General features: G+C 42.5%; 1 protein-coding gene across 2 annotated transcripts in view; it reads left to right on the top strand.

Moving 5' to 3' along the window:
* The window catches only part of PDE3A (phosphodiesterase 3A), a 312776-nt gene that overhangs the window by 256818 nt on the left and 41465 nt on the right, over positions 1-14493 (top strand). For both annotated transcript variants that reach the window (XM_004611359.2, XM_055118370.1), the window contains 2 exons: positions 865-1019; positions 7716-7840. In XM_004611359.2, coding sequence (XP_004611416.2) covers positions 865-1019; positions 7716-7840 — 280 coding nt within the window. The remainder of the gene's footprint in view (positions 1-864; positions 1020-7715; positions 7841-14493) is intronic.

Here is a 14493-nt window from a genome sequence, read left to right on the forward strand (position 1 = left end):
ACTTAGTTCTTACATTTCAAAACCAGAGATCAAAATTAAAGCAGTAAACACTTTTGGTGTAGAGATTGTGGTGCGTAATGTTAAAAGTGAATCCCCACTCCAAATGAGTGACTCTTGAGAGAAAATTCTACCCAGTGTAACTAATCTACTCTGCCCAGAATGAACATTAATTTAGTAACTAAAACTAAACTCTCAGTCTGAGAATCCTGTCACTGTCACTGTCCTTCCGTTGCTCATCGATTTGCTCGAGCAGGCACCAGTAACGTCTCCATTGTGAGACTTGTTGTTACTGTTTTTGGCATATCAAATACACTATAGGTATCTTGCCAGGTGCTGCCGTGCGGGTGAAATACTCTCGGTAGCTCACCAGGCTCTCTGAGAGGGGCAGAAGAATCGAACCCGGGTCAGCTGTGTGCAAGGCAAACTCCCTACCATCTGTGCCATCGCTCCAGCCTGGAATTCTCTAGCTGAGAATCCTATTGGACATTAATACAACGAAACTTATCTGAAGTAATTGACTGAAGATTCTGTATTGTGTAATCACTGGACTAAAGATTCCAGAATATTATTTGTATAATACCCATTTTGACTATAGAATCTTTTATTAAGTGATCAGGTGCCTAAATTTCAAATAGGTGATATGCGATCAATATAACTGAACAAATTCTTTTCCAATTAGAAATATGTTATAGTATTTCCATATATATTTATATATACAAATACATATAAAATACATATATATTTTCATTCTATAGATATACAAATATATGTATAAGTTACATGCATACACATCCTCTATTATAGGACATAGCCATTAGTGATAGAAAGTCGTCCCAGAAATTAATGTTGCACTTCTCTTCCCAGCGCCTGAGAAGGACTCTGCCCCCGGGATTACTGAGACGAGTTTCCTCAACCTGGACCACCACCACATCTGCCACGGGTCTGCCCACCTTGGAGCCCGCCCCCGTGCGGAGGGACCGCAGTGCCAGTATCAAACTGCATGAGGCGCCTTCATCCAGGTCAGATACTGCTCCTGTCGCTTTTGTGACATATGAATCCTGCTCCTGTCGCTTTTGTGACATATGAATCAAGGGCAAAAGAAGGGAGTCGCCGCCAGTTCCAGTTGACTGGAGAGCATCTTTGCAAATAATAGTGCTGTGGGGCTCCAAGGCACAGCGGTGCAGAGGGTTAGCAGAATAATTGGGTTTAACTTGTGTTGCGTGGCTGTAACGTGGGACAGTGACCTATAAGGAGGCATCAAGTGCGACTCCCAAGGCTTGGAGCCCAGGATAATAGAGGCTCGATTTTGTCTCCACTGAGATAGATAATGGAGATGCTTACATCCAGGGCTGAAGCGATAGTACAGCGGTTAGGGCATTTGCCTTGCATGCAGTCAACCTCAGTTCGATTCCCAGCATCCCATATGGTTCCCCGAGCATGGCTGGGAGTGATTCCTGAGTGCATGAGCCAAATGTGACCCCTGTGCATTGCCAGATGTGACCCAAAAAGCAAAACAAACAAACAAATAAAGAGAGATGCTTACATCCAACATGGCCAACCTGACATTTGCACAAGATGCTTAGCTTTCCCTTTGACCCACTCAATCTGCTGCCTTACGTTGTTGGAGAATTAGGAGGACACATCAAACTGTGGGTGATCATTCTGAATACCTGGGCAGGTTAAAATAGTTGGTGGTTTCATCTTTATTTAGGAAAGTTACCAAGCGACTTAAATACCAAAGTTTCCCCAAACTAAAGACAAGGTAATATTACAGTCTGGGAGAGTGTTGAAGGAAAAGTTACCACAAAAGAAATGCTTTTATGAGGGGCTGTTGTGTTTGCTCTTTTCCGAATGAAACAGCTTGCTCTTTCTGAGAACTCACTAGTCACATGAGCATTTGCCATGTGGTTTCTGGTTTTTGAAGCATTGTCATCAGTTGTATTAATGATCTAATGACTGAAATTTTAACCAGTTTTTGAACTGCATGACAGCCCTAATAGAAATCATAGTAGCTTGATCTTGACCTTGCAGATAAATGAAGCACCATTCTGGGGGTGGCAGAGAAGTGGGAACCTTTTAAATTGTAGAAATTTAATGACATAACTTTTTCTTGCTTAACAATATTTTAATCATTGTATCACTGTCATCCCATTGTTCATCGATTTGCTCAAGCAGGTGCCAGTAACGTCTCCATTCATCCTTTGTCCTGAGATTTTAGCAGCCTCTCTTTACTCATCCTTCCCAAATATTGGAAAGGAACAATTTTTTAATAGCATCCCTTTAAATTAGCTTGCCTCATATAACAAAACTCTAGAATTAGAAGCAAATTGAGATGATTCATCACTGTATCACTGTATCACTGTCCGCGTTGTTCATTGATTTACATGAGCGGGAGCCAGTAACGTCTCCATTCATCCCAGCCCTGAGATTTTAGCAGCCTCTCCTTACTCGTCTTTCCCAACATTGGAGGCTTCTTTCAGGGTCAGGGGAATGAGACCTGTTTTTGTTACTGGTTTTGGCATACGAATATGCCATGGGGAGCTTGCCAGGCTCTTTCGTGTGGGCAGGATACTCTAGGTAGCTTGCCGGGCTCTCCGAGAGGCATATATATTTATTTCCCTCTATGATGCTGTGCAGCTGAACAGTCCGGGAATATGTCCACTCATGTGTGAGGCTCGGCCCGAGAGTGTGGGAAGCAGCCTGGAGCATGGCAGCAGTTGGGTAGTGGAGGTCGACTGCCAGGGCTGGGTCCCTTGGGGCGAGGAGGGCTCTCACCCACTCCCCTCTGGGGCGCCCTGAGTGAAAACAGCCTGGCGAGGAGTCTGGTGGCATGGTTATAGGGGCCTCATTTTATGCTCCCTTCCTGGAGAAGCAGCCGTGAGTTCTGGAGGGTGGCTGGTGGCGGGATTGGTGTTTGAATATTAAATGCAATCAAGTATTGTGAACTACCTTATAAAAACTACCTTATCAAAGAACATTTTGAGGCTCTTCCTGTTCCTGGAGCGAGCAGATATCATTGGGCTACACTAGCACGCAACAGGGATGAATGGAGACGTTACTGGCGCCTGCTCAAACAAATTGAAGATCAATGGGATGACAAGTGATACAAGTGATACCTTATAAAATAAAATTAAAAAAGAAAAAGAAAACACCGTGATGATGGAACCAATGGTGTTGGCAAAAATGTAAAAGGATTGAGACCATCTCTAGCTATTCCTTAATTTCTCCCTTTTGTGTCCCTTGAATTATCTTTATCCTTCAAATCTCCACATTAAAAGCACCTGAAGAAATCGATCCTAAAACTATCATAAATGCAATGTTTAGGAATCCATTCCCCCAGTGAGTCCCCAGAACTCCATTAGTCTGAGGTTTTAGAATCTTTGAACTTCAGGCTACGGCCCACTCAGAAATTATGAAATAAACTCAGAGGTTCACCCCAGCATGACAAAGATGACATAAAAATAATAGAAAGTAATAGAGCATAACAAGGGTGAGTATTCTTGTGCAAAATTCATTTCAAAGACATGCACACACATTCATGGCCTATGGGCATGGTCAAAGTGCAAATTATATTCTTATCATAGTTAGGGTTCAGCAGATGTGATAAACAGAGCAGAACTCTCAGAGACTTTAGCTCCTTAGCATCTACAACTAGTTGAACATTCATGTTCTGATAAATGGACAGGATTAAGGCATCTTGTGTTATCTTCAAACCATGCTTGAATTTGAGAATCATATATGATGTAATTCCTGGGTCTTTGTAAAACTTTAAAATTCCCCTACAAGAGGCTGTGGCCAAATGTGTTTCATAAACACTTCCTAAAATTTGAAACTTCAAGTCATTAGTAATATTTTTCTCTGAAGATATGAACCTTTATTGACTGCATGCCACAGTGGTTACTGATAATTATCCAATACATGCTAATGAATAGTGTCACAGTTAATTATTAGCATGTACTTATAATTATCTAATACATGCTAATGAATCATGCCTTCAATGTGTGTATATATGCATATATATATATACTTATGTATACATGTACGTATATATCATTAGAAGGATTACTCTTACCAGCACAACTTTCAAGATTTCAATTGCCATGCTGTTAATGCCCTATCATTTTCATTCCATAGATTGACTGCACCAAAAATCCATCGTACATTCTTAAATGTCTTATTTTTTCAATTACTATTTCTTCTTTTTAGTCATTTTTTATTTTTCCATTTTTGTCAAAAGAGATTGGAAGTTGACATTAAATCACCACGATGGACAAGTTTCTCAAAATAATAAGTATAGTTCCTGAGCATTCTGTCATTCTATATGGGAAGAAAAACATATTCTAATACTTTAAAACTAAGTAAATAGCCTATGATCCTACTCATCCCCTTTGTCCTTAAAATACTTGTATGTATTATCTCAGGAGATCTTTATCCACTGCTTTGCTATCCATTAATTTTATTATCCTATGAAAAGTCCTGATCTAAGATCTGCAAGTTATAAAGTGCTTTTGCCACTATAAAATACATGAAGAGAAATTGACTCCTAAAGGCAAAATCATCAAATTTTGCCTGCTGGGGTAGGGAGGATAACAAATACAGTGTTCTCCAAGCTACTTTCCTTGCATATTCATGAGAACCAAGTAGAATTCCAGAAAGGAAGGCCAATGCAAAGCCAAATACTTATTGCCGGGATCTACAAAGCTCTCTGTGAAGGTGCCTGTTTATATAGGTGCTTTCATTTCTATTACAAATTGATTCACCATTTAGTTAACAATATCTATGATAATTTAATTTATAAAGAATGAAGTATATTACTAGGATATTATTGATCATGAAGGTAATTTATTTTTCATACTTTATAAGGTACTTACTGCATTTTTTCTTGCAGTTGCATTCTCTAAAACTTTTCAACATAGTAAAAGTTTTTATTTAAAAAGCAATAGTGAAACTGTTCCATCTTCAGCAGTCCCAAGTAAAATAATTTATCTTAAAAAAATTAAAAATCAAATATAGGGGCTAGAAAGACTCTATAGCGGGTAGGGCACTTGCCTTGGATGCAGTCAACCTGGGTTGGATTCCAGCTCCCTTTTAGGCCCTGGATCTGCATGGAGTAATTCCTGAGTGCAGAACCAGGAGTAACCTCCCTAAACACTGCCAGATGTGGCCTGAAATCACCCTCCCCCCAAAAAATTCCAAAATATATAAAAATAACAAACAGTAGGGAATTTTGAGCTATCTTTCACAATGTAACTATTTGAGATATCAAAAAATATACAGTTAATATCATTCTTTTTTACACCTTTAGAGAGAAAAAATAGAAGTCTTCTAATAGTTTAATGTACTCAAAATTTAAAGTCTAGGTTACATATGGATGACATGGGGACCAGAGGACCAGAGAAGAATACAGCCATTGGGGCACATTCTTAGTATGTGCCCAACCCAGATACAGCCGTCAGGACCCTGAGCATTGCTGAATGTTGTCTGGATGACCCCTCTGGGGTGGGCACGTAATCTCCAGGCTCCTCAGCCCCCAGTACTGGTTGCTTGGTTGCTTGAGTGTCCCCAGGCATAGGCCCCTGACCCCTCAAGTACCACTTGGGAGGCCCTAAAGATTAAAACAAAAGCACATATAGATATTCTTCACAATTAATCTTATCGATGAATCCAACAAAAGTACTTGAAAGTTAAGAAAATAAAATAATAGAGTGATCAGTCCCGTGTTTGAATTTTTCTTCTGTTTTAAAATTCCAGACATTTGTGATAAACCAGACACTGTGATCATTGTAATAATTGTGCATTTTATCATTGAACTTAATAATGCCTAGAGCTCGCTCCGTCTTTCAAGTGTCTTTTTGTGATAGACTTTGTAAACTGCTGTTAGCAATAAGGGAAGATAAGGTAGTTTTAAAATACCTGGACATTGAGGCCAGAGACACGGTAGAGCAAGTAGGACAATTCCCTTCCATGCAGCTCACCTGGGCTCAGGCCCTGGCTTCCCGGGGCACCATGAAGAGTAAGTAATCCCTGAGTGCAAAGCTAAGAATAACCCCTGAAGATTGCCTAGTGGGCCCCAAAACAAAAAATTTAAAAAATAAAATAAAATAGTAATCTAAAATTTATTTAAAACTTAATAATTTATTTAAAATAAAATAATTGATAATTATTATAATAAAATAAATTTAATAATTTGTTTAAAATAAAATAGTGATATAAAATTTATTTATTGTATGACTGAAACAACTGTATTATGAATAACTTTGTAAATCATGGTGGTTTCACTAAGTATAAATTAAAAGCAAAATACCCGGATCCGTAGTTAAAGAAAAATATATGAAAATGAAGAAAATGAATAAGGGAGCATAAGCATCAAGAAATCAAACTAAATCCAGCACAAATTATAGATCTTTCCTATTGCTGAATTTAGTAATAATCAGAAGACACAGGCAGTGGCAAAGCACATGCCCAGAATTTTTCCCTTTGAGAGTTCTGAAACTCTGCACAGCACACTGAACTTTCTTTTATTCCTCAATAAGACATGCTCTGGTTTAGATTTAGCATGCACGATTCTAAGTAATGCATGCATAATGTTGCTTACAGAGAGGAAACCATTTTGGTTATGGAACACCTCCAAATTATACCTCATTAATTATACAGCCTACATGCCAATCTCCACCCATTCATGACCCCATAATTCCATCAATTTCAGATTTATGTACAATAAATCACTCAGACAGACCAGGTATATCTTGTTCACAGTGCCAGCCTATGGGTCTAACAGTCAAATTATACTGAAGCAAATTACAAATTCTACCCAGTCCCAAGTTTCTGAAAGCTTGCAAGCACATAGGTGTCAGCAAAGCACAGATGAAGCATTTCTCCCTGGGAGCTGTCCAAGACTGTGCACATGTATCCTAAATTCTTTTCTCTCTCCAATTAGGGTGGATTCTGTTTTAGATTTAACTTGTGGGGTTTTGAGCAGTGCACGCAGAGAAATTTTGGTTTGGAGCACCTCCAAAAGTTATATGCCATTAATTGCATGGCTACGAAGGATTCTTCAGCCCAACCCTCCAGAGATCTATTAATTCCATATTTAACAGGCAGACCTGGTCAGTCAAGATTAAGCACATCTCGCTATGAACATCTTGATTAAGATGGTCCTTCGAACTTTTTCCCAAGTAGCTAATATCAATCTGTTTACCAACAGATTCACTAATCGTCTGTTTATGACTTTTAGCTGATTATTCCAGTCTTTCCAGAATATTGCCAATAAAAGAAATAGTTGGGTAAAATTATAACAGGAGATGGAGCAAGGTGTATTTTGGAAAGATTTTATAAACATATTGATAAATCACAAATATTAAAATAAAATAAAATAAAATAAAAAGTGACCTGGACAGATGCAACCTCCCGATGTGTAAGAAACCTGGATTTGAGGAGGAGGTGTCCGCATTCCTGCTAACGGAATAAAATGAAGCGCTCTTTCCTCTATGGCCATGTTCTCTGCTTGCTGGGCTGTTGCTCTTTCTCTGAGGACACCCGGCCTGAGCGATATGTGTTATGATGAGGCTGTCAAGGACTGGTTTTGTCACTCACCCTGAACCATGACTAGTGGCAAGTCTGTCAGGAAAGTGATGCTTGGGTTGTGGCAGGATCTGCCCCAATCATTGGGAAATAATCTCTTCATTTTTCTTTCTTCTCTCTCTCTCTCTCCTCAGTGCTCTTGGTTCAGATTCTTGGAATAACCCAGTGATGAATACCCTCACCAAAAGCAGATCCTTCACTTCATCCTATTCCCTCTCGGCAGCTAACCACGTAAAGGCTAAAAAGCAGAACCGGCCGGGTAAGTCACTTAATGGGAGGTGAGTGGGTGCACACAGTATGTGCAGTCACGGAGTATACAAACTCAGTGTCTGCAATAATCAACCCTCACGTGGACCGGGTTGACTGTTCTAGAAAGAAGCCTCAATGATGCACAGATGTCTTCAATTTCCACACTGTAGGATGCCGATTCTTTCAAGAATATAGAATTAATTTTTTTTTGCTTTTTGGGTCACACCAGGCAATGCTCAGGGGTTACTCCTGGCTTTGCACTCAGGAATTACTCCTGGCAGTGCCCAGGCGACCATATGGGATGCTGGGCATCGAACCCGGGTCGGCCACGTGCAAGGCAAACGCCCTACCCGCTGTGCTATCTCTCCAGCCCCTAGAATTAAATTTTTGACCTTGGTTTACTGGCTGAGTAGGAAGTGAGGGTTACCAGGAAGGGCAACTCTGGGAGGATCATCTTATAAAAGCAAAGGACCAACTTAGAAAATTTCAAGTTTATTTTTAGTCCCCATTAAAATTATTTTTCAGGGGTGTGGTGTTTATGTGAATAGAAGGGAAATGTTTCATTTATTAAACATTAAAACTTGTTCAAAGAAATCTTTGTCATTCCCTTCATCCCGAATACATATATATTGAGAAGGAAGAAGTATTTAAACATGGAGGAAAAAATAATTCAGGACATTAAGAGCCAAGGTAAATAACCACAAGTCAGCAGCCAAGAGCCCTCGTAGCGCCATCTTTTGCTCAGATAGGAGCAGGAAGTGAATGTCGAGGTGACTTTGCCCATCTAGGATCTGCAACTGACCGCCACAGTAGAAGTTCCATGCTGGCGTCAGTCCACTCGAGCTTAATTTACTCAACTCATATTGGCTGGGTGCTCCACGGCTCCCACGTGGACCTGACATTCGGAGTATGGCCAGAACTAAGGGACAGTCCTGTTGCTCCCCTTATAAAGTGTCACTTACACCTCAGGAGGAATTGGAAAGAGCTCTGTGGCTGGTCCCATGCGGCATGATAAAGATTAGGAGGTGAGAACAAGCTTTTAAGTTACACGGGACTATGAAAGAGATTCCATGGAGAGCAAGCAAGAGGCACTAATTAGCCTAACCTAACAAGCAGAGAGGCGAAACAGGTCTACAGACCACAGCCAGGTGGTTCAGACCTGAGAACCCGGGAAAGGATTTAGAAATCCAAGTATAGAGCCCAGAAAAGTGACAAGCTGCGACGAAAGACTGCCTCGTTGGTTTGGGGTCTGTGCTGACGCAAGCAGCAATCCAGTCTTTGCCGGATGCCTTCCTCAGTGAGGCCCCTTCAACCGCTCCAGTTGGGACCCCGGGATGTTGACTGGGACCTGTCCTTGGAACGTCCTTAACCGCACTGAGTTTTCATCTCCCACACTGCAAAAAAAAATAAAAATAAAACAAAAACTCTCTGATGAGAGTCCAGGAACTTCTAGTTTCACTTTTTAATCTTCTGCCCAGGGAGTCTCACGATTTTCTCAAGGCTCTGGGGGGGACATGCTCGCTTCTCATTAGGCCGCTGTTTTCTTTTGAAAATCAGCTTTTCTGTTTCTTCTTAGAGAAGCAGGTGAAGCATGGATTTACTGCAGACTACTCGCCAGGAGCAGGAGTCCCCACGCAGGCTCTGTTCTCTGGGGGTTGCTCTGCAAAGCGGTCTTCTCATTCCACAAATGTTTCGTGAGAACATCTTGAAAAAAAAAAAGCTGTGTTTCACTGTGAGAGGCCCAACTTCCAGAAGCGAGTCTCTCGTCCATGCTTCCATCTGGAAGAGAGAATTCAGCGTTTTCCTTCCCCTTTGCTCGCCCACTCGATAGCGTCACTTCTCATTAAAACTATCCAGGCTCCCATTTTGCTTAAAATCTCTACTGTTCTGCGTAGGAAGCCACACCTTCAGGAAATACAGTTTTATTGGAATTGCTTCCCTGGGAAAGACGCTAAGAAAGGTAATCTAGTTTTCTAAAGCGATACTGGTCTTGCCTGCTATTTAGAAAAGTTCATTAAGTGGTAGATCTCAGAAGTCATTAAGGGCCTTACAAATAGAAGCAGCCGGCTTCATCAGAGCCCAGAACAGTACTTAATTGAGATTGCCTTGAAGGCCAGTGCAGATTAGCTGGAACTTCCAGCCAGGTAGGGGAACTCATTTTGAGCTTGCCGCGGGAAACTCAGGACTTCTGAAATGGCGCTAAAGTAGTCCTAAGTTGGGAGGATTCCTCAGCTCCCGACAGAAATAAATGCTGAATATTTAGGGGATAATGTATTGTCCATGAAGATACATGTGAGTCCTGCACATCGCGTTCAAACAAATTGGGGTTTCGAACCCCGATCATGCTCGAGGCACAAGGCAAATAACCTGCATTGGAGAGAACAGGAACTAGTGCCACAGAAGGTGCCTGGTTGTTCACAAAGCAACAAGCAGCATCCGCAATTGGGAGACTTGCGTTTCCACTTGAAAGTATGAGATCGATACATTCGAGTTACCGTACCTGAGAATTCTGTCTGAAGTTCTCCGGATGAATAGCTCTCGGGGTCACAATGCCTATATCATTATATTCAAAAGCATGTCGCAACAAGGAACAGTCTTGAGAGACACCCGTCAAAAATGTGCTCGAGGATATGTGCTGGTCAGTCGAATGATACCTGCTGAAGGATGAAATAGAAAGCAGAGGGAACAAGAGTGAGAAATCCTAAGCCTCTCCCCCTAATGATGGATTAGACACGAGAAACTCTGAGAAGTTCTAAGGCCTCCAGGTCAGGGCCAGAATGATAGTCTATGAGCTAAGGAACTTGCCTTGCATGCTGCCAACCCCAGTTCCATCCCTGGCACCACGTATGATCCCCAGAACACCATAGGAGATCACCCTTGAGCACAGAGACAGAAATAAGTCCTGAGCATTTGATGAGTGTATCCCCCCCAACCCCCGCCCCCCCCAAAAGAAACAGATGAAGGAATTGGAAAGTCTGATCTTAGTGTGTGTGGAGAATAAGGAACCTGAACAAAGAAGAAAAACACATCTACATGTGCCACAAAATAGAGAAACGTCATAACACCAAGGACAAAGGTATTTTTAAATCATCCACAGGGGCCAGAGCAACAGTGGAATAGGTAGGGTGGGGGCCGTGCATGTGGCCGACCCAGATTCCATCCCTAGTGCATCCTATGGCCCAATGAGCTCACCCTGAGCACAGAGGCAGGAGTAAGTCCTGAGCACCGCTGGGTATGGCCCCAAAAAACAAAAAATAAATAAATAAAAAATGATAAAATCATCCTGGGGGATGCAAGGGAGACATATTTTGTTCTCATGAAAAGCAACCTGTCTGAGAACAAAAGGGTCCAAACTGAAGGATGTTGAAGCATCTTAGAAGATTTTCTTTAATCTCCTCAACCCCAAATTGTGTGCCTGGTGAATCTTCTTTGTGAGGATAAGGAAGAGTTCCACACATTTTCAGTTAAGAAAAAATGTTGCCATCCACTGAACCATCACTAAAGGAGCTTATGATGTCTGTACTCTAGAAAGGAAAAAAAGGGGGTAATATCAGAAGGAAGTCAGGAAGTCTGGGGACCAATAAAACTGGTCAATAAATAAATTGGAAAACTTTGAGGCAATCCAAATACACATTTCATGCATAAATAATAAAGTTTGTGAGTATTTTTAAAAGACATTTTTAGGATGAACTAAAAGAACAGACAATAATAATATGAAACAAAAAGGGATAAAATATGAATGTAAGTGTTCTGTGTTGTTGTGTAACTCAGTAAAGAGGTTCAGATGATGAAACAGCAGAGACACATTAAATAACTTGCCAAGATCTCACAGTAAGTCCCGAGTTCTTTCTCTTGTCCTAATGACTTCATACTAGAAAAAAATTGAAGACAACAAATTGAGATCATTAAAAATGCTTTTCCTTTTTTTTTCTTTTTCTTGAGAGTGGGCATATGACCTGGGGGCCCTCAGGGCAGGACACCAGATTTTCCTTAGGGCTGTTGGGATCATTGCAGGTATCCCCATCAATGCCTTCTCACCATAATTTTCACTTGTCCTACTTGAGAGTCTCTTGCCCACGCGCCTGGCTGTCTTCCCCGGGGCCTCCTCAGAGGGGATGGGCTCCAGCTTCCCTCCCCACCCCGAGCAGAGCTCCCGGCGGCCCAAGACCTCTGGAGTCTAGCCATGCTCAAGCCCCTGTCCACACATTCAGACGAGCCTCACGCATGAAGGAACCAGCAGAGGAACCCAGGTGTGTGGGACCCGGGGCTGAGACCTCCAAGACTGCTCAGATCGGGACTGGGCCTCCCCCGCCCAGATTTCCCATTTCCCAGTAGCTAGGCGGTCAATGGCCAGCATCCAGAGACTTCAAAGCAAGCTCCCAGAAGACATCTTATAGCCTATTTCTCCCTCTGGGAGAACCTGGCAAACTACGGGGAGTCTCCTGCCCACATGGGAGAGCCTTGCAAGGTCCCCATGGTGTACTCATATGCCAAAACCAGTAACAAGCTGGGTCTCATTCCCCTGACCCTGAAAGGGCCTCCAGTACAGCTTTGTTGGAAGGACGAGTAGAGAGAGGCCTCTAAGATCTCAGGGCTTGGACAAATGGAGATATTACTGAGACCGCTCAAGAAATTCGATGATCAACGGGATGATGATGATAATGATGATGATGATGATGATGACTACTTGATATATATCCTACCCCAATAGCACAGTGGGTAGGGTGTTTGCCTTGCACGTGGCCGACCCAGGTTCTATACCTCTATCCCTCTCGGAGAGCCCGGCAAGCTACTGAGAGTATTCCGCCTGCACGGCAGAGCCTGGCAAGCTACCCGTGGTGTATTCGATATGCCAAAAACAGTAACAAGTCTCACAATGGAGATGTTACTGGTGCCCGCTCGAGCAAATCAATAAACAAGGGGAGTGCTACAGTGCTCTTATTTAAATAATTTTAAGGTTGTTACTTTAGAGAAGCTAGGAGATAGGAGAGCTCTTAGGGTGCAAATCTAGTAACTTATGCCTGATCTGGGTTCAATGCCTAGTACCTAAGCTTAGCCAGATACAGTTCCGAAGGCCCCTGAACATCACCCTGTAACCCAGGTGATTCCCAACACCACAGGGTCTGAGAAACACTGTCCTCACATTGAACCACTGGCTTGGTTAGCCAGGAATCACCAGTGGAGCTCCTGGGCCTTCTGACACCATTTGGGAGACTCCAAAAAATAACTACACACAATAAAAGTGTTGTAAAAATGTTCCTTTATAAAGGAAGACATGGGGAGACAGATAATTGGGTCCATTCATCCTCTTCCCTTCAGTCAAGGACAGAACCAACGCTCCGAGGGTCAGAGGCAAGTAGTCCACGTTGGTGCCATAGATTGACACAGGCTTCGCCCTCCTCTTGCCAGGAAGTGCCTGAGCTCTCTCCACCACGGGGTCCCTGGAGGCCCCCTGGCACTGCAGAGAACTGAAGGTTCCCAAAGCAACCTGCCTGCCATCCTGACCGACTTCAAGTAAACCAGGCCCGGAGTCTATACAAAGGCAGGAAAGCACCCACCAAGATTTAAAAGTTGGACACGTAATGACTGGTCCCCGAGATGCCGCAGGCCCTGGCATCTGTTTATAAACCCCATTCCTGTGGTGCTGGCTGGCAGTGGGTGTAGAACTGGCGGAACCAACTGTGAGGCCACAGGGTTTCCAGTCAGTAGTATGGAGCGCCTCCTCCTGGGCAAAGAGTGAAAGCTCTCCAGGTACAAAAGGTGTCTGGAGAGTAGAGTCAGAAAAAAACAGGCCAATGTGATAGGTAGACACCAGCATAAAGCAGGTGCAAGGAACCCTTAGAGACAGTGGCCCCTCCCCCAGAAGTCTGATATTTGCCCAAGTGAGCAGTGAGTCCTCTGGCTCATGTAGTTAATTTAAGCCATTGATACGCAGTTGCACATATTAAATACTTGGATAAGGCTGCCGGGATAGTTCAGCGGTGGAACCCTGGCCTTGCCTGCGATTGACCCTGGTTCAATCCCCAATACCTCAATTGATCATCTGAGTTCTCCAGGAGTCCCTGAGCTCAGTGTCAGGAGTAAGCCCTGAGCACAGCTGGGCGTGACCCCCAAACAAGCAAACAGACAAATGAAAGAAGAGAAGAAGAAAATTCCAAAATTCCGAGGAGCCCTCCCATGAAAACACCAGAACAAGAGAACCAGGTGCAATTTGTACTTTAACCTTTGCTTCTCCATTTCCACTCACTGACAGGGTACTGCTGTCCTAGGCCATTTGCTTTTCAAATTCCTCTAATTCACATGATTCACATTCACAGTCAGAGGCTTTTAACCTTATATGTTTTTTTTAATATGACTACAGTGACTATAGCTGTCACCAAATAGTTAAGAAATTTTCCAGTGGGAAAAAAATTGAATATGAAGGGCTAGAGAAATAGTACAAGGGATAAGACTCTTGCCTTGGATCCTGCAAACCTGCTTTTGAATCCCTGACTCCAAGTGTGGGCCCCTGAGCATGGCCAAGAATCACTTTTGAGTGCAGAGAATAGCCCCTGACCACCACCGGTGTGGCCCAAACACCAAAAAAGAAAATTTGAAATGAGAGAGAACATCAATGATGACATTGATTTTTCTTTTCTATTCTGTATACTTTTGATACATTTT

This window comes from Sorex araneus, chromosome 10 (genome assembly GCF_027595985.1).
Source record: "Sorex araneus isolate mSorAra2 chromosome 10, mSorAra2.pri, whole genome shotgun sequence".
NCBI lineage: Eukaryota > Metazoa > Chordata > Mammalia > Eulipotyphla > Soricidae > Sorex > Sorex araneus.